Source organism: Pseudophryne corroboree, chromosome 5 (genome assembly GCF_028390025.1).
Source record: "Pseudophryne corroboree isolate aPseCor3 chromosome 5, aPseCor3.hap2, whole genome shotgun sequence".
Lineage (NCBI taxonomy): Eukaryota > Metazoa > Chordata > Amphibia > Anura > Myobatrachidae > Pseudophryne > Pseudophryne corroboree.
The window spans coordinates 102574771-102599989 of record NC_086448.1 but is presented as its reverse complement, the minus strand read 5'-3'; the positions used below and the strand labels follow the sequence as shown (position 1 = coordinate 102599989).

Sequence of the window (25219 nt, the reverse complement as noted above, 5' to 3'; positions counted from 1 at the left end):
GATGAAGCTGTTTGCTCCTGTATAGGAAATATGAGGATTTTATCTATATGAAGATACTTCTCTGACAATTACACGTAACTTCATATAGTTAGAATTCTCATGCTTCCTCTACAGGAGCAAATTACTCCATCAGTAAAGTGTCTGCTGTTAGTGTAACAGGTCATGGGTTCTAATCCTGGGTATGACTGCTAAGAAATGTGTGATTTAAAATAAAAGACAACGAAATGTATAAATACAGTATATACATTTTTCTCTGAACACTACACACACACACACACACACACACACACACACACACACACACACACACATATATACATAGATATATATATATATATATATATATATATGCACATACACACATACAAATACATACATACATTTATCTTAATATAGGAAAGAGGGGCCACCAATATTTATCTTGCCTCCGGGCAACTGTGACGAACTTACGCCCACTGTACTAGGGGGTGCATGAGGCTAGAGATAAATGGGGGCATGGGGCTGGAGAGACACAGGGAGTGCATGAGGCTGGAGAGACACAAGAGACACAGGTGGTGCATGATGCTGGAGAGACACAGGGTGGGCATGAAGCTGGAGAGACATGGGGGTTAAGAGAGACACGGGGGCATGAGGTTGAAGAAACAAGTGAGACTGGAGAGAAGGGATGAGGCTGGAGAGACACAGAGAGGATGAGGCTAGAGAGAAATGGGGGGCGTGGGGAGACACAGGGAGTGCATGATGCTAGACTCTAGAGAGACACAGAGTGCATGAGGCTGGAGAGACATGGGGGGGTAAGAAAGACACAGGGTGGCATGAGGCTGGAAAGACATGGGGGGGGGCATGAGGCTGAAGAAACACAAGGGGGACATGAGACTGGAGAGAAGGGATGAAGCGGAAGAGACACAGAGAGGATGAGGCTATGTGGAAGCACCTGGCAAATGACAAATCCTAAATACTTATGTACAGTAGACATATACCTACAGGTATTATATTAGCATTTAATAATTAGATTAATAGATGGAACGCTAATTTAACTGTTTAACATGTTGCTGTTATCTTCCAGAATAGCTTGATTCCTAATGTCACAGATTTTATAGATAAACTGTAACCCCTGAAGTCATATCAGGGATCCAATACAAAGCTGATCTATAAGAATGTATCATAGAAATATAATTATAGACTTCACCAGCAGTTTTAACAGTGTTTCTCTAAACATGGGTGGTCATTCCGAGTTGATCTTTCGCTAGCTGTTTTTAGCAGCCATGCAAACGCTATGCGGCCTCCCACTGGGAGTGTATCTTAGCTTAGTAGAAGTGCGAACGAAAGGATCGCAGAGCGGCTACAAAATAATTTTGTGCAGTTTCAGAGTAGCTCCAGACCTACTCAGCGCTTGCGATCACTTCAGACTGTTCAGTTCCTGTTTTGACGTCACAAACACGCCCTGCGTTCATCCACCACGCCTGCATTTTTCCTGGCACGCCTGCGTTTTTACAAACACTCCCTGAAAACGGTAAGTTGACACCCAGAAACGCCCACTTCATGTCAATCACTCTGCGGCCAGCAGTGCGACTGAAAAAGCTTCGCTAGACCCTGTGTGAAACTACATCAGCCGTTGTGAAAGTACGTCGTGCATGCGCATTGCGCCGCATACACATGCCTTTTTTTGCATCATCGCTGCGCAGCGAACATTTTCAGCTAGCGATCAACTCGGAATGACCCCCATAGTATGATTGTTATGCTATACACTTATAAGACCTGATACACTATCAAAAACTGAATGTTACCCAAACTCTACTTAAAATCAGTTTTGCCATGTGACTCACGTTACATACAGATGTGACTCACGTTACATTTCTGTCCCCAGTCACAGGGCTCTGATACAAATGACTCACACCTGTAGAATCCACGTGAATTGATCAGTGCAGGCCTGTTTATCTTCCCGATTAACTGTGAAGATGTATAGAATATTTCCTCTGGTGATGATGGCCATTTCCAGGTGCTAAACCAAAAGTTTTAATCCTGCACCAGACAAGAAAAGATTTTTTTTATACATAAATATAAATAATTTAATTTAAAGTAGAAACCAGCTAGTATACATCAAACGGCAAATCCTAGACAAATATTTGGGCTGGAGGTGCTCCTGGAATTTATGAAGAGACTTCACATAGATACTACTTTTGGGGACTAACCCCATAGGAAATTCCTTTTTGGAGCACTCTTTTAATGAAATGATTATAAAATAATAATAAGTCAAGATATGATTTTTATAGTTAAAACATAGCTTTTATTTCTTATCAAGATAATATAAATGGGGAAGAGAAAAAATAATAAAAAAAATATTCTTTATTATACGTAATTGTATCCCCTATCGTAATGAGAATCATACACATAGGTGAATTTTGTTCCTGACATGGAGCGATTAAAACCACAGCTCTCCACCTAAGTAGAATCACTGAATGCGTACCCCGATGTGACCCAAATAGCATAGGTTTTAAATCACATTAGGTAGACTCTTGCAGAGTCTTACTACAAAATAGTGAAAAATAACACTAGTGCAATATTGCAGACTTGCATTCCTTATAGATTCTCAATCACATAAAATAAGCAATTTGCAGAGTGTTAGGGCTTCCTACACAACAGTGTATGACGATATGTCTACAATATTTAAAAAAAACTCTTGCATTGAAATGCTACGCAATTAAAGGCAGACAGTAATACACGTTTGCAATTCAAATAATAAATGCTTCCATATATAGATCCATCTGACTAGTTTGTTCAGAACATATAAGTGATAACAAGATTTATCAGAAATTAGATAGAAAGCATTAGTACAGCATATTTTGCAGATACCCCCATCTGCTGCCCGTCCTCATCATGAGAGCGGAGAATGGGTGAGAGTAGGGATACTGCTATGCTGAGAGAAAAATAAGTAAAGCCCCAGTGTCTCTCCAAATCCCCGTTTTTGGTGTTAGGGAAGCCCTGTTACTGAATGCATTGCAGGGCTTCAATGCGCCACGGGAACGGAGGGACACCTGTGAAAAAGATCAGCTCAGGGAAAAATATATGAATGATTAATCAGTCGCGTGGTGAGGGACTAATACAAATTGCTTCTGCTTTTTTTAATGTTAAAAATGAAAAAACACAATCTCTTGCATTGCCAATAATGAATGCTTCCATATATAAATCAGTATAACTCGTTTGTTCAGAGCATATAAATGAGAACAAAAATTATTATCAAACAAATAGATAGAAAGCATAGATAAAAGGCATTAGTACAGCACATTTTGCAGATACCCCCATCTGCTGCCCATCCTCATCATGAGAGCGGAGAATGGGTGAGAGTAGGGATACTGCTATGCTGAGAGAAATAAAGCCCCAGTGTCTCTCCAAATCCCCGTTTTTGGTGTTAGGGAAGCCCTGTTACTGAACGCATTGCAGGGCTTCAACGCGCCACGGGAACGAGGGGACACCTGTGAAAAAAAGAGAGATCAACTCAGGAAAAGGTATGTGAGTGATTCTTCAATCGCGTGGTGAGCGGCTAATATAAATTGCTCCTACTTTAGATAGGAACACACAATGTTAGACTCAATAGGGCTATTTACCGTGCACAAGAAAAAACGGGGTTAAAGGGACATATAATACCCAGCCGCCGGCCGCGGCTAATGTGTAGTTGTGCGCGTACACTCCGTTCGTGTGTCCCAGTTGGAGTGTTCTTCAGCGTCCTCCTGCAGAGAGGAGCTGTATGGAGAATCAAGAGCACATCGGCTATCAGCTGGACGTACGTTTCACCTTCTGGGCTTGATCACCAGGCTGGTGATCAAGCCCAGAAGGTGAAACGTACGTCCAGCTGATAGCCGATGTGCTCTTGATTCTCCATACAGCTCCTCTCTGCAGGAGGACGCTGAAGAACACTCCAACTGGGACACACAAACGGAGTGTACGCGCACAACTACACATTAGCCGCGGCCGGCGGCTGGGTATTATATGTCCCTTTAACCCCGTTTTTTCTTGTGCACGGTAAATAGCCCTATTGAGTCTAACATTGTGTGTTCCTATCTAAAGTAGGAGCAATTTATATTAGCCGCTCACCACGCGATTGAAGAATCACTCACATACCTTTTCCTGAGTTGATCTCTCTTTTTTTCACAGGTGTCCCCTCGTTCCCGTGGCGCATTGAAGCCCTGCAATGCGTTCAGTAACAGGGCTTCCCTAACACCAAAAACGGGGATTTGGAGAGACACTGGGGCTTTATTTCTCTCAGCATAGCAGTATCCCTACTCTCACCCATTCTCCGCTCTCATGATGAGGATGGGCAGCAGATGGGGGTATCTGCAAAATGTGCTGTACTAATGCCTTTTATCTATGCTTTCTATCTATTTGTTTGATAATAATTTTTGTTCTCATTTATATGCTCTGAACAAACGAGTTATACTGATTTATATATGGAAGCATTCATTATTGGCAATGCAAGAGATTGTGTTTTTTCATTTTTAACATTAAAAAAAGCAGAAGCAATTTGTATTAGTCCCTCACCACGCGACTGATTAATCATTCATATATTTTTCCCTGAGCTGATCTTTTTCACAGGTGTCCCTCCGTTCCCGTGGCGCATTGAAGCCCTGCAATGCATTCAGTAACAGGGCTTCCCTAACACCAAAAACGGGGATTTGGAGAGACACTGGGGCTTTACTTATTTTTCTCTCAGCATAGCAGTATCCCTACTCTCACCCATTCTCCGCTCTCATGATGAGGACGGGCAGCAGATGGTGGTATCTGCAAAATATGCTGTACTAATGCTTTCTATCTAATTTCTGATAAATCTTGTTATCACTTATATGTTCTGAACAAACTAGTCAGATGGATCTATATATGGAAGCATTTATTATTTGAATTGCAAACGTGTATTACTGTCTGCCTTTAATTGCGTAGCATTTCAATGCAAGAGTTTTTTTTAAATATTGTAGACATATCGTCATACACTGTTGTGTAGGAAGCCCTAACACTCTGCAAATTGCTTATTTTATGTGATTGAGAATCTATAAGGAATGCAAGTCTGCAATATTGCACTAGTGTTATTTTTCACTATTTTGTAGTAAGACTCTGCAAGAGTCTACCTAATGTGATTTAAAACCTATGCTATTTGGGTCACATCGGGGTACGCATTCAGTGATTCTACTTAGGTGGAGAGCTGTGGTTTTAATCGCTCCATGTCAGGAACAAAATTCACCTATGTGTATGATTCTCATTACGATAGGGGATACAATTACGTATAATAAAGAATAATTTTTTTATTATTTTTTCTCTTCCCCATTTATATTATCTTGATAAGAAATAAAAGCTATGTTTTAACTATAAAAATCATATCTTGACTTATTATTATTTTTATAATCATTTCATTAAAAGAGTGCTCCAAAAAGGAATTTCCTATGGGGTTAGTCCCCAAAAGTAGTATCTATGTGAAGTCATTTCCAGGTGCTGCCAGTTTACTCCATCCTGCTCAGACATTTTTGCATCCACTTCAACAACCTCCATATATGTTCAGTGTTTACACACGCGGGAAATCGATGTACATAAATATATTGATTTACAATTATCAGACAATATACTACCATATTTTAGCAGCATAAATACACTAAAATGTTAGTGGGTATGTGAAATCTATTTTTCATGTATTGTATCCTATATTTCATGAAATGCCACATAAATCAAACCCAATAACAAATGCAATTTTCGCTATCAAATGTTAAAAAAAAAACCTTTTCTTGTCCTTGTGACGTGGTTGGGTGTATAAGTGTTTCGGGTTGTAAGCACACTTGGCAAAAACCTGGCACATGTACGTCTGGCGCAGAACTGGTCGCAGCTTGAGATGCAGAATGATATGCTCGCTTGCACCAAGTGCCCAAGCCAGCATTAGACCGTGTGTGTTATACAGTAGCTTTATTGTCCAGCATAAAGTATGACTCTCCTCCTGGGAAAGTCAAGTGATTCACAAGATCTGAGGTAAATCAATCAGTGTTTGCGTTCTTCAGGCACAATCAGTGTTTTCTTTCCCCCCTGTGAGAAATGAAAAAGTAGAAACTGTATATTAATTGTGGTATGCTGAGGAACGGAATATGTGTTCCTCTTTCATGTTACGTTCTGCAGCAGAACGAAACAAGTAATTAAAAAAACATATCCCTTTAATTGCTGCACTGTTAAGTTATTGTAACTTGAAAATGACACATTGAAATGGGACTGGGCGCAAGTGGGGTGCTGTAACCGTAATGTGCGGTCGCTGTTTTTCTCATTCATTTTGTAGGAGGAGCAAGTAACAAGTGAAAGTAGATGAACTCAGGGGGGTACATGTAATAGAGTCAGATTTCCCCGAGCCGGCGCGTTCCCTACAATTATAGCTGTAGATTTAAAGTGCACATAATTTAAAAACCAACCTTACTTGCCGAGATCGTTGCCTTTAAGGAAAATCGCACTTATTACATATACCCTTGGGAATATAGAGAAATAAGTGCAATGGCATTAGCAGGCAACTGAAAGTTGTAGGGGTATAGCAAATCCTCCTCCCCCCAATTAAGAGCTAATTAATATTGCCCCAGGGTGTAACAACAAATTTTTTCCCCCAAATTAACAATTAACATTGGCCCATTAATATTATTAATAAATAATATGGCTCTCTTAATAAAATGTACTTTGTGTTTGCCCCTTATTACTGTATATTAATAAAACATTCCCCCATACCTGATAATTAGGGATACATTTAATAAGAATTTACTCACCGGTAATTCTATTTCTCGTAGTCCGTAGTGGATGCTGGGGACTCCGTAAGGACCATGGGGATTAGACGGGCTCCGCAGGAGACTGGGCACTCTATAAGAAAGATTTGGTACTATCTGGTGTGCACTGGCTCCTCCCTCTATGCCCCTCCTCCAGACCTCAGTTAGGATACTGTGCCCGGAAGAGCTGACACAATAAGGAAGGATTTTGAATCCCGGGTAAGACTCATACCAGCCACACCAATCACACCGTATAACTCGTGATATTATACCCAGTTAACAGTATGAAATATAACTGAGCCTCTCAACAGATGGCTCAACAATAACCCTTTAGTTAGGCAATAACTATATACAAATATTGCAGACAATCTGCACTTGGGATGGGCGCCCAGCATCCACTACGGACTACGAGAAATAGAATTACCGGTGAGTAAATTGTTATTTTCTCTGACGTCCTAGTGGATGCTAAGGACTCCGTAAGGACCATGGGGATTATACCAAAGCTCCCAAACGGGCGGGAGAGTGCGGATGACTCTGCAGCACCGAATGAGAGAACTCAAGGTCCTCCTCAGCCAGGGTATCAAATTTGTAGAATTTAGCAAACGTGTTTGCCCCTGACCAAGTTGCAGCTCGGCAAAGTTGTAAAGCCGAGACCCCTCGGGCAGCCGCCCAAGATGAGCCCACCTTCCTCGTGGAATGGGCTTTCACTGATTTAGGATGCGGCAATCCAGCCGCAGAATGCGCCAGCTGAATTGTGCTACAAATCCAGCGAGCAATAGTCTGCTTAGAAGCAGGAGCACCTATTTTGTTGGGTGCATACAGGATAAAAAGCGAGTCGGTTTTCCTGACTCCAGCCATCCAGGAAACATAAATTTTCAAGGCCCTGACTACGTCCAGTAACTTGGAATCCCCCAAGTCCCTAGTAGCCGCAGGCACCACAATAGGTTGGTTCAAGTGAAAAGCTGATACCACCTTAGGGAGAAACTGGGGACGAGTCCTCAATTCTGCCCTATCCATATGGAAAATCAGATAAGGGCTTTTACATGACAAAGCCGCCAATTCTGACACACGCCTGGCCGAAGCCAAGGCCAATAACATGACCACTTTCCACGTGAGATATTTCAGATCAACAGTTTTAAGTGGTTCAAACCAATGTGATTTTAGGAAACTCAACACCACATTGAGATCCCAAGGTGCCACAGGAGGCACAAAAGGGGGCTGAATATGAAGCACTCCCTTTACAAAAGTCTGAACTTCAGGCAGTGAAGCCAGTTCTTTCTGGAAGAAAATCGACAGAGCCGAAATCTGGACCTTAATGGAACCCAATTTTAGGCCCATAGTCACTCCCGACTGTAGGAAGTGCAGAAAACGACCCAGCTGAAATTCCTCTGTAGGGGCCTTCCTGGCCTCACACCACGCAACATATTTTCGCCAAATGCGGTGATAATGGTTTGCGGTTACTTCTTTCCTGGCTTTTATCAGCGTAGGAATGACTTCCTCCGGAATGCCCTTTTCCTTTAGGATCCGGAATTCAACCGCCATGCCGTCAAACGCAGCCACGGTAAGTCTTGGAACAGACAGGGCCCCTGCTGTAGCAGATCCTGTCTGAGCGGTAGAGGCCATGGGTCCTCTGATAACATTTCTTGAAGTTCCGGGTACCAAGCTCTTCTTGGCCAATCCGGAACCACGAGTATCGTTCTTACTCCTCGCCTTCTTATTATTCTCAGTACCTTTGGTATGAGAGGCAGAGGAGGGAACACATAAACCGACTGGTACACCCACGGTGTCACTAGAGCGTCCACAGCTATCGCCTGAGGGTCCCTTGACCTGGCGCAATATCTCTTTAGCTTTTTGTTGAGGTGGGACGCCATCATGTCCACCTGTGGCCTTTCCCAACATATACTTTCTTTCTAGGAGCTCAGGAGAGCCCCTAGTGTGCATCCAGCTCGGCTGGGCACAGAAATCTAACTGAGGTCTGGAGGAGGGGCATAGAGGGATGAGCCAGTGCACACCAGATAGTACCAAATCTTTCTTATAGAGTGCCCAGTCTCCTGCGGAGCCCGTCTAATCCCCATGGTCCTTACGGAGTCCCCAGCATCCACTAGGACGTCAGAGAAATTAAGATGGGAGTTCTATTTAAGATAGGATGATGCCCATAGCAACCAATCAGATTCTACTTCTCATTTATCTAGCACCTTCTAGAAGATAATACCTAGAATCTAATTGGTTGCTATGGGCAACCTCCCATCTTAGATAGAACTCCCATCTTAGTAAATGTACTCCTTCATTTCCTACATTATGGGCCTGATTCTAAGTATGCGGCCACTTTTGCCTATATACTAGCTTCTGCTAATGCAAGAATATGCCTGTGTAAGTGGAACGTATGTGCGCCTGCGCATGGAATGCCATCCTGTTCACTGTTTTACTTCAGCCGCCATCTTTAGTATCAGGGTGCAATAGCTCTGTCTGGGCAGCTCTACACTTTCTCTTGCCAGCAGCCCCGCCCACTTACGTGATGTCACAGGTTTGGGGGCAGAGCATGCCAGCTGTGAGCCCTGCTCTGGCGCTGCCTGCATCCCTGTAAAAGAAAGCAAAAAAAATAATAGAGAGTAGTTATACTGTCAATTTCTTTTTCTTTTCTTTTTTTCAGAAATTGTCATATGTGAAAAATATATCTGTCCAATGCATTTTTTTCTTGTGTCATTATATTGTGTATAGAACATTTATTGCCTTTATATATAGAAGCGCCTGAAGATGTTATCAATTATATTGATTACAAATGTACTGCTTAGCAAGTGTTGGGGTACAAATAATGCAACTGGACTGCCGTGGGTTACCCACGTGGGAAAAAGATTGAGAACCAATGATCTAGATCTTTGCTCAATTTGGAATAACTCACTTCATGAAATTTAGCAACTTTGTTTACCAGGATCAGTTACTAAAATTAAGGGGTTCTTGTAATAGCCTGTTATAACCCTTTCACACTGGGCTAAGAACCTGAGTTATTGCCAGGGCAAGCTGGAGCGACCCAGGTCCTGGCTCAGTGTGGGTCGTGCATCCCAGGTCCACAACCTACGTCATGGCTAAGAGGCTGCTGATTGGCGCACTCAGGACTCTTGGAGATGATGTCATCTCTAAGCGTCTTGTATTAATGGCAACAATATGGGAATAACCCAAGTCCATCAAGGCAGTGTGAAAGGGGTAAGTAATCTGAAGCCCCAGCTCCGACCTGTGTTCAGTATCCCAGGTCGGACACAGATCAGAGCTGGGGCTGCAGTGTGAATGGGGTATAAGAAACACTCTCTGGCGAGCTTCCACTTAAAAATGCAACATCAGCCTGGATTTGCTTTTTATATGACTGGCACTTTACAAATTCAGGCAGACTCACCAAAATCTCGCCAGAGCCTTCATCTCGCAGACTTTTACACAAACCCTTAAAGATGAATCCTTTTACTCATGGGCAATGGTATATGCATTCTGTACATCCCAAAATCAGAGATCAACAAAGTGGGTTGGGAGTTTAGGTAGGCAATTTCTTTCTTTCAGAGAAACACATTTTTCTATTGTGCACATCATGGGGACGTACGCCAGCCTACACAGTGTGCGGCAGTGCAACTGCTTCCAACAGCAGATTGGGAAGAACGTCTGAACGCAAGACGGTGGGACACAGTCCACCAAAATAGGGACTGCTCTTCCGAAAGCTGGATGGTTGGGAATTATGTAAATGCCCGCTTTTACACTTTATTTAAATATCCCTGTTACACTCTTGTGCCAGGTTTTACTCATAAAAGACAAAACAAAAACAGAACAATGTAAAGTACCAGGATGAGGAAGGATGTCTTACTGAGTATATGTAAGAAAACTCAGACAAATATCTACCAATGTGAATGTTACCATATAAAGTCTATTTCAAATATGATTTCTGGTATACAATATAGGAATATACTGTATGTGTTAATATTTGTATTATACAGTATGCGTGTTCTAATAACGGTGGTGTGTATTGGCAGCCCAAGTACAGCTGTGTCTGTGATACGGGATGGATGTCACCTGATGGATCTCCTGCATGTACTGAGAATATTGATGAATGCGCCCAGCCCAGTCCTCCCTGCTCCCAGAATCCTCCAGTGCAGTGCTCTGACACATTGGGATCTTTCACATGTGGCTCATGCCCAACAGGTATCCGCTAATCACTGAGCAAACGTGCCCCAAAACAGTGAGAGTGCTTCTCGTTGTCCCTTTGCATTTAAAACTAGCTACATGTCAGACATTCCCCAGGATGCGTTTATTCAGTAGGATTTTGAGTGTTCAGGGCTGGTTTTTGGGCTCTCCAAAGAGGGCCCTGCAGAGGATATGGTACAAAAAAGGCAAAATTCAGAATATTGGCATCAAACGCATTATGTTTTCTCTGACGTCCTAGTGGATGCTGGGGACTCCGAAAGGACCATGGGGAATAGCGGCTCCGCAGGAGACTGGGCACAAAAGTAAAAGCTTTAGGACTACCTGGTGTGCACTGGCTCCTCCCCCTATGACCCTCCTCCAAGCCTCAGTTAGATTTTTGTGCCCGAACGAGAAGGGTGCTCACTAGGTGGCTCTCCTGAGCTGCTTAGTAAAAAAGTTTAAGTATAGGTTTTTTATTTTCAGTGAATCCTGCTGGCAACAGGTTCACTGCACCGAGGGACTAAGGGGAGAAGAAGCGAACTCACCTGCGTGCAGAGTGGATTGGGCTTCTTAGGCTACTGGACATTAGCTCCAGAGGGACGATCACAGGCCCAGCCATGGATGGGTCCCAGAGCCGCGCCGCCGGCCCCCTTACAGAGCCAGAAGACTGAAGAGGTCCGGAACATCGGCGGCAGAAGACGTCCTGTCTTCAATAAGGTATGCGCCATTGCTCTCAGCACACTTCACACTCCGGTCACTGAGGGTGCAGGGCGCTGGGGGGGGGGGCCCTGAGACGCAATAAAAACACCTTATATGGCAAAAAATACATCACATATAGCTCCTGGGCTATATGGATGTATTTAACCCCTGCCAATTTTTCCTTAAAAAAGCGGGAGAAAGGCCGCCGAGAAGGGGGCGGAGCCTATCTCCTCAGCACACTGGCGCCATTTTTCCTCACAGCTCCGTTGGAGGGAAGCTCCCTGACTCTCCCCTGCAGTTCTGCACTACAGAAACAGGGTAAAACAAGAGAGGGGGGGCACTAATTTGGCAGATAAATCTATATAGCAGCTATATAAGGGAAAAACACTTATATAAGGTTATCCCTGTATATATATAGCGCTCTGGTGTGTGCTGGCAAACTCTCCCTCTGTCTCCCCAAAGGGCTAGTGGGGTCCTGTCCTCTATCAGTCTTGTGTCGACATGTATGAGGAGGAAAATGGTATGGAGGCGGAGCAATTGCCTGTAATAGTGATGTCACCCCCTAGGGAGTCGACACCTGACTGGATGGTCTTATGGAAGGAATTACGTGATAGTGTCAGCACTTTACAAAAGACTGTTGACGACATGAGACAGCCGGCAAATCAGTTATTACCTGTACAGGCGTCTCAAACACCGTCAGGGGCTCTAAAGCGGCCGTTACCTCAGATGGTCGACACAGACCCAGACACGGACACTGACTCCAGTGTCGACGGTGAGGAAACAAACGTATTTTCCAGTAGGGCCACACGTTACATGATCACGGCAATGAAGGAGGTTTTGAACATTTCTGATACTACAAGTACCACAAAAAAGGGTATTATGTGGGGTGTGAAAAAACTACCCGTAGTTTTTCCTGAATCAGATGAATTAAATGAGGTGTGTGATGAAGCGTGGGTTTCCCCCGATAAAAAACTGCTAATTTCTAAAAAAATTATTGGCATTATACCCTTTCCCGCCAGAGGTTAGGGCGCGTTGGGAAACACCCCCTAGGGTAGATAAGGCGCTCACACGCTTATCAAAACAAGTGGCGTTACCGTCTCCTGATACGGCCGCCCTCAAGGAGCCAGCTGATAGGAAGCTGGAAAATATCCTAAAAAGTATATACACACATACTGGTATTATACTGCGACCAGCAATCGCCTCAGCCTGGATGTGCAGTGCTGGGGTGGCTTGGTCGGATTCCCTGACTGAAAATATTGATACCCTGGACAGGGACAGTATATTATTGACTATAGAGCATTTAAAGGATGCATTTCTATATATGCGAGATGCACAGAGGGATATTTGCACTCTGGCATCAAGAGTAAGTGCGCTGTCCATTTCTGCCAGAAGAGGGTTATGGACGCGACAGTGGTCAGGTGATGCGGATTCCAAACGGCATATGGAAGTATTGCCGTATAAAGGGGAGGAGTTATTTGGGGTCGGTCTATCGGACCTGGTGGCCACGGCAACGGCTGGGAAATCCACCTTTTTACCCCAGGTCACCTCTCAGCAGAAAAAGACACCGTCTTTTCAGGCTCAGTCCTTTCGTCCCCATAAGGGCAAGCGGGCAAAAGGCCACTCATATCTGCCCCGGGGCAGAGGAAGGGGAAAAAGACTGCAGCAGGCAGCCTCTTCCCAGGAACAGAAGCCCTCCCCCGCTTCTGCCAAGTCCTCAGCATGACGCTGGGGCCTTACAAGCGGACTCAGGCACGGTGGGGGCCCGTCTCAAGAATTTCAACGCGCAGTGGGCTCACTCGCAAGTGGACCCCTGGATCCTGCAGGTAGTATCTCAGGGGTACAAATTGGAATTCGAGACGTCTCCCCCTCGCCGGTTCCTTGTGTCTGCTTTACCAACGTCTCCCTCCGACAGGGAGGCGGTATTGGAAGCCATTCACAAGCTGTATTCCCAGCAGGTGATAATCAAGGTACCCCTCCTACAACAGGGAAAGGGGTATTATTCCACGCTGTTTGTGGTACCGAAGCCGGACGGCTCGGTGAGACCTATTTTAAATCTGAAATCCTTGAACACTTACATACAAAGGTTCAAATTCAAGATGGAGTCACTCAGAGCAGTGATAGCGAACCTGGAAGAAGGGGACTATATGGTGTCTCTGGACATCAAGGATGCTTACCTCCATGTCCCAATTTGCCCTTCTCACCAAGGGTACCTCAGGTTTGTGGTACAGAACTGTCACTATCAGTTTCAGACGCTGCCGTTTGGATTGTCCACGGCACCCCGGGTCTTTACCAAGGTAATGGCCGAAATGATGATTCTTCTTCGAAGAAAAGGCGTCTTAATTATCCCTTACTTGGACGATCTCCTGATAAGGGCAAGGTCCAGAGAACAGTTAGAGGTCGGAGTAGCACTATCTCAAGTAGTACTACGACAGCACGGGTGGATTCTAAATATTCCAAAATCGCAGCTGATTCCGACGACACGTCTGCTGTTCCTAGGGATGATTCTGGACACAGTCCAGAAAAAGGTGTTTCTCCCGGAGGAGAAAGCCAGGGAGTTATCCGACCTAGTCAGGAACCTCCTAAAACCAGGCCAAGTGTCAGTGCATCAATGCACAAGGGTCCTGGGAAAAATGGTGGCTTCTTACGAAGCGATTCCATTCGGCAGATTCCACGCAAGAACTTTTCAGTGGGATCTGCTGGACAAATGGTCCGGATCGCATCTTCAAATGCATCAGCGGATAACCCTGTCTCCAAGGACAAGGGTGTCTCTCCTGTGGTGGTTACAGAGTGCTCATCTTCTAGAGGGCCGCAGATTCGGCATTCAGGACTGGGTCCTGGTGACCACGGATGCCAGCCTGAGAGGCTGGGGAGCAGTCACACAGGGAAAAAATTTCCAGGGCTTGTGGTCAAGCATGGAAACGTCACTTCACATAAATATCCTGGAACTAAGGGCCATTTACAATGCCCTAAGTCAGGCAAGACCTCTGCTTCAGGGTCAGCCGGTGTTGATCCAGTCGGACAACATCACGGCAGTCGCCCACGTAAACAGACAGGGCGGCACAAGAAGCAGGAGGGCAATGACGGAAGTTGCAAGGATTCTTCGCTGGGCGGAAAATCATGTGATAGCACTGTCAGCAGTGTTCATTCCGGGAGTGGACAACTGGGAAGCAGACTTCCTCAGCAGACACGACCTCCACCCGGGAGAGTGGGGACTTCACCCAGAAGTCTTCCACATGATTGTGAACCGTTGGGAAAAACCAAAGGTGGACATGATGGCGTCCCGCCTCAACAAAAAAATAGACAGATATTGCGCCAGGTCAAGGGACCCTCAGGCAATAGCTGTGGACGCTCTGGTAACACCGTGGGTGTACCAGTCAGTGTATGTGTTCCCTCCTCTGCCTCTCATACCCAAGGTACTGAGAATCATAAGAAGGAGAGGAGTAAGGACTATACTCGTGGCTCCGGATTGGCCAAGAAGGACTTGGTACCCGGAACTTCAAGAGATGCTCACGGAAGACCCGTGGCCTCTACCTCTAAGAAAGGACCTGCTCCAGCAGGGACCCTGTCTGTTCCAAGACTTACCGCGGCTGCGTTTGACGGCATGGCGGTTGAACGCCGGATCCTGAAGGAAAAAGGCATTCCGGATGAAGTCATCCCTACCCTGATCAAAGCCAGGAAGGATGTAACTGTGCAACATTATCACCGTATTTAATATGTTGCGTGGTGTGAGGCCAGGAAGGCCCCTACAGAGGAATTTCAACTGGGTCGTTTCCTGCATTTCCTGCAAACAGGACTGTCTATGGGCCTAAAATTAGGGTCCATTAAGGTTCAAATTTCGGCCCTGTCGATATTCTTCCAAAAAGAACTAGCTTCAGTTCCTGAAGTTCAGACGTTTGTCAAGGGGGTACTGCATATACAGCCTCCTTTTGTGCCTCCAGTGGCACCTTGGGATCTCAATGTAGTTTTAGGGTTCCTAAAATCACATTGGTTTGAACCACTCACCACTGTGGACTTAAAAGATCTCACATGGAAAGTGGTAATGCTGTTAGCCCTGGCTTCAGCCAGGCGTGTCTCAGAATTGGCGGCTTTATCCTATAAAAGCCCTTACCTAATTTTTCATACGGACAGGGCAGAATTGAGGACTCGTCCCCAATTTCTCCCTAAGGTGGTTTCAGCGTTTCACTTAAACTAGCCTATTGTGGTACCTGCGGCTACTAGGGACTTGGAGGATTCCAAGTTGCTGGACGTAGTCAGGGCCCTGAAAATATATGTTTCCAGGACGGCTGGAGTCAGAAAATCTGACTCGCTTTTTATCCTGTATGCACCCAACAAGCTGGGTGCTCCTGCTTCTAAGCAGACTATTGCTCGTTGGATTTGTAGTACAATTCAGCTTGCACATTCTGTGGCAGGCCTGCCACAGCCAAAATCTGTAAAAGCCCATTCCACACGAAAAGTGGGCTCATCTTGGGCGGCTGCCCGAGGGGTCTCGGCTTTACAACTTTGCCGAGCAGCTACTTGGTCAGGGGCAAACACGTTTGCTAAATTCTACAAATTTGATACCCTGGCTGAGGAAGACCTGGAGTTCTCTCATTCGGTGCTGCAGAGTCATCCGCACTCTCCCGCCCGTTTGGGAGCTTTGGTATAATCCCCATGGTCCTTTCGGAGTCCCCAGCATCCACTAGGACGTCAGAGAAAATAAGAATTTACTTACCGATAATTCTATTTCTCATAGTCCGTAGTGGATGCTGGGCGCCCATCCCAAGTGCGGATTGTCTGCAATACTTGTACATAGTTATTGTTACAAAAATCGGGTTATTATTGTTGTGAGCCATCTTTTCAGAGGCTCCTCTGTTATCATGCTGTTAACTGGGTTCAGATCACAAGTTGTACGGTGTGATTGGTGTGGCTGGTATGAGTCTTACCCGGGATTCAAAATCCTTCCTTATTGTGTACGCTCGTCCGGGCACAGTATCCTAACTGAGGCTTGGAGGAGGGTCATAGGGGGAGGAGCCAGTGCACACCAGGTAGTCCTAAAGCTTTTACTTTTGTGCCCAGTCTCCTGCGGAGCCGCTATTCCCCATGGTCCTTTCGGAGTCCCCAGCATCCACTACGGACTATGAGAAATAGAATTATCGGTAAGTAAATTCTTATTTTTAGTTATTGCTAATGCTTTATTTTTGTTTGCTTTAATATTTGAGATTTTTATTAATAAATAATTAGGGCTTTAGTCTTGCTGGGTTTTAGCGTTCCTTTGCTCAGAGTCACTGTGGTTGTATACGTGGCCCTGGTACTTTTTTACTTCCAACTTGTTTGTAGTAATCGACCAAACACGAGAGAGGAAGAAATGTTTGTCGTTTCTTGCCTACAAGTGCATCAAGTTAGCCATACATGGGGCCACAATTGGAAGCTCACATGTCAGAAACAATACTCGTAATTACGTGTGTATTTCACGCAGTGGCAATATCGTAATCATCTATATTACAAAGATGGCCGCTGATAGAAAGGAGGTCAAGAGCTTTATGCGGAGGGGGGCGTGGCATGGCTGCCATAGTAGCTGTGACCTGCCTCTTGGCTGTCCCCATCCCTGTGCAATCCTGTGCGCTTGGTGTGTCCCCCACCCGCAGTACCTCTCTCAAAGGGCGGGATGTACTAAGCCTTGAAAAGTGATAATTTCACTGTGATAAAGCACCAGCCGACCAGCTCCTGACTGTCATTTTTCAAATCCAGCCTGTGACATGGCAGTTAGGAGCTGATTGGCTGGTACTTTATCACAATGAAATGATCACATTTCAAGGCTTATTACGGTATCTGGACTCCAGGTCAACACCAATTAGGTCGACACCACTTAGGATGACACCTATTGGTCGACACACCTTAGGGCGACACCTGGAATAGGTCGTCATGGACAAAAGGCCGACATGAACAAGGTTGACATGCGTTTTTCAAATTTTATTTTAATTTTTTTGAACTTTTTCGTACTTGACGATCCACGTGGACTACAGTATGGAATGGTAACCTGTGCCGAGTGCAGCGGTAGCGGAGCGAGGCACCTTGCCTGAAGCATGGCGAGCACTAATTGGGGTTCCCGGTCACATTACCGAAAACACTACAACAAAAAAACATAAAAAACGCATGTCGACCTTTTGTCCATGTCGACACGTTTGTGGTGTCGATCTAAGGTGTGCCGACCAATTGGTGTCGACCTAATTGGTGTCGACCCTGAGTCCCAGACCCGCTTAGTACATTCCGCCCAAGACCTTTGGGTGGGAGCAGTTACTTACGTAGGCGGTAGGCCCTATCCCAGGGATATTGGGAAGATGGTCCTGCTTAGTGCAGAAGCACTGGGAGTGTGAAGTGAACAATACTGGATTAACTACAGGGGGGGGACCACACACATAGCTACATCACCAACATGGGGGGCACTGTGGCATATGTGAACCTGGGTTTATGTGTGGCAAAATGTGAATGTTGGCACTGTAGTGTGTTTAACACATTTGTGCTGCTGGGAGTATATACACATTATACTTTTTCGTTACCTCAACATCATATTATATAGACCATTTTATTGGTAGGGGCCCCCCACAAGTTAGTTTCTCTGATGCCCACACAAAGGTTAGTCCAGCCCTGAGTGTGAGGCTTGCTGTCTAATTACAGCTACTTGCTGTATGTCCCAATGAAATGCAAACTCGATTGTGCCTATTAAATGATGAGTTTCAGTGGGTGACCAGGGAGGAATCCTATCTGCGGAGCTGGAGCCCGCACCCCCTGATCCATTGTGCATAGTGATAATAATCATGGATACTCAGTTTGTACTTGCACCCTGAAATTCTTCCACTGTGGATCTGTAAAGGTTGGATTGGAAATGGATACAGCTGTCAAGATATTAACGAGTGTGAGACGGACAACGGTGGCTGTTCTGTGGCCCCACTGGTGAGATGTATGAACACAATGGGCTCCTTTCACTGTGGCCCCTGTCCGCCAGGTAATGCATTTTATCTTAAACACGTAAGACTACAGTAATTGTCTAGCTACATACTATATCACTGATAGTGTGCCATTATAACACCCCCAGGTTATGAGGGGGATGGACGGACGTGCAGTCAGATAGATGCCTGCTCAGTGCATAATGGAGATTGTCACCCGCTGGCTTCCTGTGCTCCAAGGGAAGGTAATGTTTGAAATGAATGATACAGTATCATTTAGAAAATGTACTTTACCCAAAGAACACGCATCCCCCATAGATATATGATGTACATCATGTTACTTATTTTTAGAAGTAACTTACAGTAAGACACGCAAGTAATGAGGGTCAAGAGGCAGCTCCACTCCTGGATGGGGCATCTGAGAATGTTCTGTGTAGAATTATTATTATTATTATTATTATTATCATTTATTTATATGGCGCCACATGGGATCCACAGCGCCCAAAAAGAGAGTAAACAAATAAGCAAAACATGAAGACAGTGACTTACAGTTCAATACAATATAGGACAAGTACAGGGTATATAAACATAGCTGTGTCAGTAAACAGCACTGAAATAAGTTTCGGGGTGTCAGAAAACCAAAGGATTTGCTGCCATCAAAGAGAGTACTGAAAAGAAGATAGGTTAAGTAAGAGACGTAAAAGCACATGAGGGAAGAGGACCCTGCTCGTGAGAGCTTACAGTCTCAAGGGGAGGGGCACACAGAGAGGGGCAACACAAATGGGGTAGAAAGTGAGCGTGGGCCACAGAAGGCTTAGGATGAGAGACGGCTGGGTTTGGTGAAGAAGTGGGTCTTGAGAGCCCGTTTGAAGTTTTGTAGACAGGTTGAGAGTTTGAGGGGGAGAGGTAGAGAATTCCAGGAAAAGGGAGCAGCGCGTGCAAAATCTTGGGGGTAGGAGTGGGAGGAGGTAATCAGAAGGCAGGAGAGGCGGCGTGTATTAGCAGAGCAAAGAGGACGGGTGGGAGAGTAAAGGGAGATAAGGTCAGAGATATAAATGGGAGAAGAGTAGGTGTGGGCTTTGTAAGTGAGTGTGAGAAGCTTGAAATGGATTCTGAAGGGGAAGGGGAGCCAGTGAAGGGCTAGTAAGAGAGGTCAGGTGGATGTAGTGCGTTTGGTGAGGAAGATGATCCGGGCAGCAGCATTGAAGGTAGATTGGAGTGGAGATATGTATGTGTTAGGGATGCCAGTCAGGGGGATTACAGTAGTCCAGTATAGAAGGGGTATGACCAGAGGCATTCCACCCCTATTGCCACCCTAGATGGCACTTGTACATTGCTGGTTCCCCATTGCTCTATTCACCAACCAATCACTAGAGAAGTGAGCACGGTGATTGGCTGAAGAAGTGAAGGCACTGGAGAGGAGGAACAAATCCTCTAACCCTTCGAACTCCTCTTAGTCTGTTAGTCACTGCATTCCATCATTGCTGGTAGGAGAGTGGGAGACTCCACCCTACATTCCTGCTGTGAGTAGTTATTGCAGATCACACCGTAACCAGGGCACTGGGGGAGGCATCCCGGGGGTAGTACTAGCAACTCAGAACTGTTCCTCCCATGAGGAAAGGTGGGAATCACATTACCCTTCACTGCCATGGATTTCCCTAACGCTGCAGCTGAGATGGGACACTGCATGCCAAAGGCTCCAGCGGTGTAATATAAATCTATACTGAATTAATGTTGACGTGTTCCCATAGGCGTGCGCAGGGGGGGTGCCTGGTGCGCACAGGCACCCCCTAATGTCTGTAACCCCCTCACACACACCTGCTGCTGCTGCTGCAGTATCGGCGATCGCTGAGAGTGCTCATTTCTGTTCTCCCGCCCATTGCGCCCGCCACCCCCTCTGCTCAGTCTGGCTGTCATTCATTTGTATGGGTGCAGCATCACTGACATAATCCTACTCCCAGTTCCTCTAACCTGTGGGATGTGTCGTGATGATGTCATGCCGCGTGCATGCCCGCTCATGCTCCCACCCATGCCCTCTCTCTCCTCATCATGTGCCAACGCCACAGAATACAGCGTTCCTCTTGGAGGAGGACAAGTTCAAATTCAATATCAATATAAATTTCGAGAGATTAGGCTATAATCCATGGTAATAAAATATACAAATTGAACATATATTAAACAGATTTTATATATCTGTATCTGTATCTCTCTCTCTCTCTCTCTCTCTCTCTCTATATATATATATATATGTCTGTGCATCAATTCTCTATATTATTTAGTTTGCATTGAGTGCCAATATGTGGTGGTAGACACACCTGATAGGTGGTGCTAGACACGCCCATTAGGTGGTGTTAGACATGCCCAATAGGCGGTGCTAAACACGCCCTTCTGATCGTGCACCCCCTAATAAAATGTCCTGCGCACGCCTATGAGTGTTCCGGTAAATGTCATAAAATAACTTGTGCGGCTTTTATCTTCTCTCAGAGGGTCTTCTGCCAGTGTGTGTCTGCCCTCCTGGATACGCTGGCAATGGATACGGGGCAAGTGGCTGCCTGTCTGTCAGTGACATTTGCCAGAAACACAATCCTTGTGTGAATGGGGTGTGCAAGGTGAGTTATTACACAGAATTTATGCATGTCAGTATCAGGGCCGGATTAAGGTCTGTGGGGGCCCCTGGACAACAAACTTGTGGGGGCCCCATCAATAAAATTATTAAAGTGATATGGTGGCGATTGTCTTTCTATCTTTTCTTTCTCTCCTTACGTCTTCCTTTGTTCCTTGCCGCTGTTCTCCTGCAGCAGCATGTCTCACCTCCAGCATTTGCAGACTGTGCCGACCCCCTGCTGCAATCTTAATATTCTATTTGTACGCTACTCATATTTCATATTATTGCTTCTTGCTCATTTTAAATGGTGTACACCCTCACATTTACTGGGGAAGGGGTCTCCTTTAGATCCCGCTGACACACCTTCAATGAGCAGCCTATATTTTATCACAGTGCATTAATGTGATTTGTTTCTCTTTGCTCTGCATGTCCAGCCCAGCGTCTCTAACTACATATGTGAGTGTTATCCAGGATGGGACGGCTCCAACTGTACAGAGAACATTGATGAGTGTTCCAGCAGCCCGTGTCAGAATGGCGGTAGCTGCCTGGATGGGATCAATAGTTACACATGTAACTGCACCAGCGGGTGGACTGGGTTCCATTGTGAAACTCAAACACAAGGTAGGCCGATGACTTACTGCTGGAAATGAGCTGAATGCAGTCTTCCAATCTGCTGTATGGGATGATGAGGCACTGTGCTAGGAATGTGTATATAGTATATAATACTCCCAGTTCTGCTACAGTATAAAGACACAGTCTGGGTGCTCTACTAAAAAGCACAGAAATCCAGACTGATGTCTAATGTGGGTGTGGACTCTATTATTACATATGCTTGGGACATAAGTTGTTTTTTTATGTCCCTGTATTTTGGAGCACTATGCCTAAAATATGCAAAATGGCATTTTGTTGTGACGTCTGTACTTTTCACGGGATCCGGTCTGAAGATCGACACTGTCTAGGTTGACAATGTTTAGGTCGACCACTATAGGTCGACAGGGATGGAAGGTCGACAGGGTTTCTAGGTCGACATGTGCTAGGTCGACAGGTCAAAAGGTCGACATGAGTTTTTTTTAAAAAAAAATCTTTGTTTGAACTTTTTCATACTTAACGATCCACGTGGACTACGATTGGAACGGTAATCTGTGCCGAGCAAGGCACCTTGCCCGAAGCATGGCGAGTGAAGCGAGCCATGCGAGGGGACATGGTGCACTAATTGGGGTTCCCGGTCACTCTACGAAGAAAATGACAAAAAAAAACCTCAAAAACCTCATGTCAACCTTATGACCGGTTGACCTAGCACATGTCGACCTAGAAACCCTGTCGACCTTCCATCCCTGTCGACCAAGTGACTGTTGACCTATAGTGGTCGACCTAAACATTGTCAACCTAGATACTGTCGATTTGATGATCCACACCCCTTTTCACCGCCCTGTCCATGGCTATACCCACCTCTTCTACGTTGTTTAGCAGTGCTCCTCATACAGTAGTGATAGAAGGGAAGGCAAGTCAGGATCACTTAGTGTACGTTTTATCTTGTTGATTTCCAAAACATAATTAAATTCCCCCCTTAGCTCGCAGTAACAACAGAGTAAAATGCAGTACATCATTATATGTGCAAATAAGCCTATTTGTCTGCCAAGAGTATTTCAAGGTGCACACCCACTACCTGCACATTGGATCTGCGGCCTTGTGGCTAAGCCTGAAAATAACAGAGGGAACGGAAAGAACTTCACGTCATAGTTCGGCCTACCGTCACTTTAGGGCCACCTCTTCACTAATTCCAGCATTTACATTTTCTCAGATGACGGGATCAATAATATCTTAAATTAACCATGAGGGGGAAATCGGCCACTATTACGAGTTTTTATATTTTTGTGTATTCTATGTTATTATTACATTGGCCTATAGGGGGTTATTCACCGCAATAACCCCGGTCCTGGCGCCAGTATGCACGCGCAGGTCCCGTTCTGACTGATTGACAGACAGAGCCGTTCGCCATGTGGCAAAGGAGCATCGCAGCCGCTCTGTTGTGAAAAATGGCTGCTGACTGCCTGCATACGCATGCCTAGCTGCGGCTCGTCCACAGTTGCTGCAACCACAGTTAACTTGCGTTCGCAGCTGCTGGGCATGCCATTCTGCATGCCGGGCAGCCTTGCCCTGCAATGGGCAGCCCCCAGCTTGCAAATGAATGGAAAAAGCAAGAATCTGCAATCTGTAGGGAATAACCCCCATTGTCCAAAATGAGTCCCCTGAAAAGATAAGCCAAGGCAATCTTCACCACTTAAGAGGACTTAAGACAAGCCTTTGTGCATGGTTTAGCATGATTTTCACTCTCCAAGAAAACAAGAAACCCCCCAAAAAAGCTTTGCTCCTCTCCATTATCTGAATTTTAATAAATATTTTTGAATCTTGGGGAACAAGTCGGCAGATGTCACTGACCGCAGGGAATGGCCGACACACAGATGGTCCTCTCCTGGCATTGCAGGCTTTAAACGCTGCAGACACCTCCATTTTGGCCGGCAAATACTCTCTTAAATGTACATCACATGTCCCCAAAAAAACATTTGTAAATGAGACTTGTTTGTATTTGAAAGATGCCTCTTTCTCTCTTTTATGAAGTTTTAAACAGTATATCGTCTATAGAACACCACGGATCAATGAGGAGACTACATTGTGAGAGGTTTCCAGTTATTGTGTGGCACATACTGTGTAATTCAGTTTTCTGGGCGTAGGTGGTTTTTAGTGCAAGTGATGTTATTTGACGTAATTCAGCTAATTATGCTTTATTCTGTTTAAGCTTGTGGAGGTGTTTTGAGCAGTTTAAACGGGACGTTGAGTTACCCCAACAATCCAGGCAATGAGTCGTATGGTCACATGATGAGCTGCTCTTGGGTCATAAAGACAGAAGCAAACAAGGTAACTACAAATAAGGAGAATGTATACATGAATAGATGCAGATGGTTCATAAACATCAGGGTAGATGGGGGGGCGTGGCCTAGCTGCTGAGGAGTGTGGAAGTGCATGAAGAGAGCTCCTGCAGCACACGTTATTAAAATACCTCAATCCTGCACTTTTTTGAACCCAGGGGGTGTTTGGTGACCCTCTACCCCCCCCCCTGAGCTGTCCGAGTATGAGCTGCGGAGTCGGGGAGCAAATCTGGAGCTCCTGCGGACTGCGGCCTACTCGCTCCTCCCAGCCCGGGGACTCGATTTGGGTCCGCTGCCAGAGCTAAACCCCGGGGACGTGGACCTACCCACCGATTGCTGGTGCCCCCCATCGGATCCTCCACTGACGCGGAGCATTACCTGGAGACGCCCCTGACATCCCAGCCCTGCACGCCGACCCAGAGAGAGGCGAGCGGCGGCCGGCGGGCCCGACGAGAGAGACACGCGGCGGCCATCTTGCCAGATCCTCCTGCGGTCTCCGGTCATCCTCGCTGCCTCCCGACTGCCGGATCGAGTACTGAGCGCCCTCCTACCTTGCGGGTGAGTCTCCGTGTGGTCCGCTGCCTGCCGCGAGACCCGCGATCGCTGCATCTTACCTCCGCGAACTGCGGCCTAGTAGGACCGGCGGCCCACAGCTCCCTGGCCTACCACGACACGGCGCTTTTGGCCGGATACCTGGGGGACCCCCACGCTCTGAGGACACGGGACCATCTGCCGCCCTCCCTCCCCTTGTACTGAATCCCTGACCTCCTGCTCCCACTGGGGTCCCGCTGCACACGACAGTGGAATTTTTCTAACACCTCCATAACTGAGTCCAGTGGAGGGGAGGTCATCATTGCGGGGCCACATTTACATCCACAGCCTGTCCCACCCTTTGCTCTCACCTAGCCTGGAGCGGGGGTCCCTCCCTGTCAATCGCAGGTACCCCCCGTTGCCCAGGATCCCCTGCCTGGGTCTCCACGGGCCTCCAAAACGGGATACGGGCCTGACGCTCCCTGCACATACCTGGCTGCACTCCCCACCTACTGTGGTGCCCGCTCCTCAGGAATCTACGCCCGCTCGGCTGCCCCGGGCCCGGCGGATGATCACGGGGATAGCTGCGGCCCGTGCTGCTGGAGT

The 25219-nt window shown here is 46.1% G+C and overlaps 1 protein-coding gene across 1 annotated transcript in view; it reads left to right on the top strand.

Annotated features, from left to right (window-relative positions):
• CUBN (cubilin) overlaps nucleotides 1–25219 on the top strand; it is a 729033-nt gene that overhangs the window by 42301 nt on the left and 661513 nt on the right. Inside the window, exons 7-12 of the mRNA XM_063921523.1 lie at nucleotides 10778–10946; nucleotides 18478–18609; nucleotides 18700–18795; nucleotides 21035–21159; nucleotides 21590–21776; nucleotides 23953–24071. Of these exons, the coding sequence (XP_063777593.1) occupies nucleotides 10778–10946; nucleotides 18478–18609; nucleotides 18700–18795; nucleotides 21035–21159; nucleotides 21590–21776; nucleotides 23953–24071 (828 nt within the window). The remainder of the gene's footprint in view (nucleotides 1–10777; nucleotides 10947–18477; nucleotides 18610–18699; nucleotides 18796–21034; nucleotides 21160–21589; nucleotides 21777–23952; nucleotides 24072–25219) is intronic.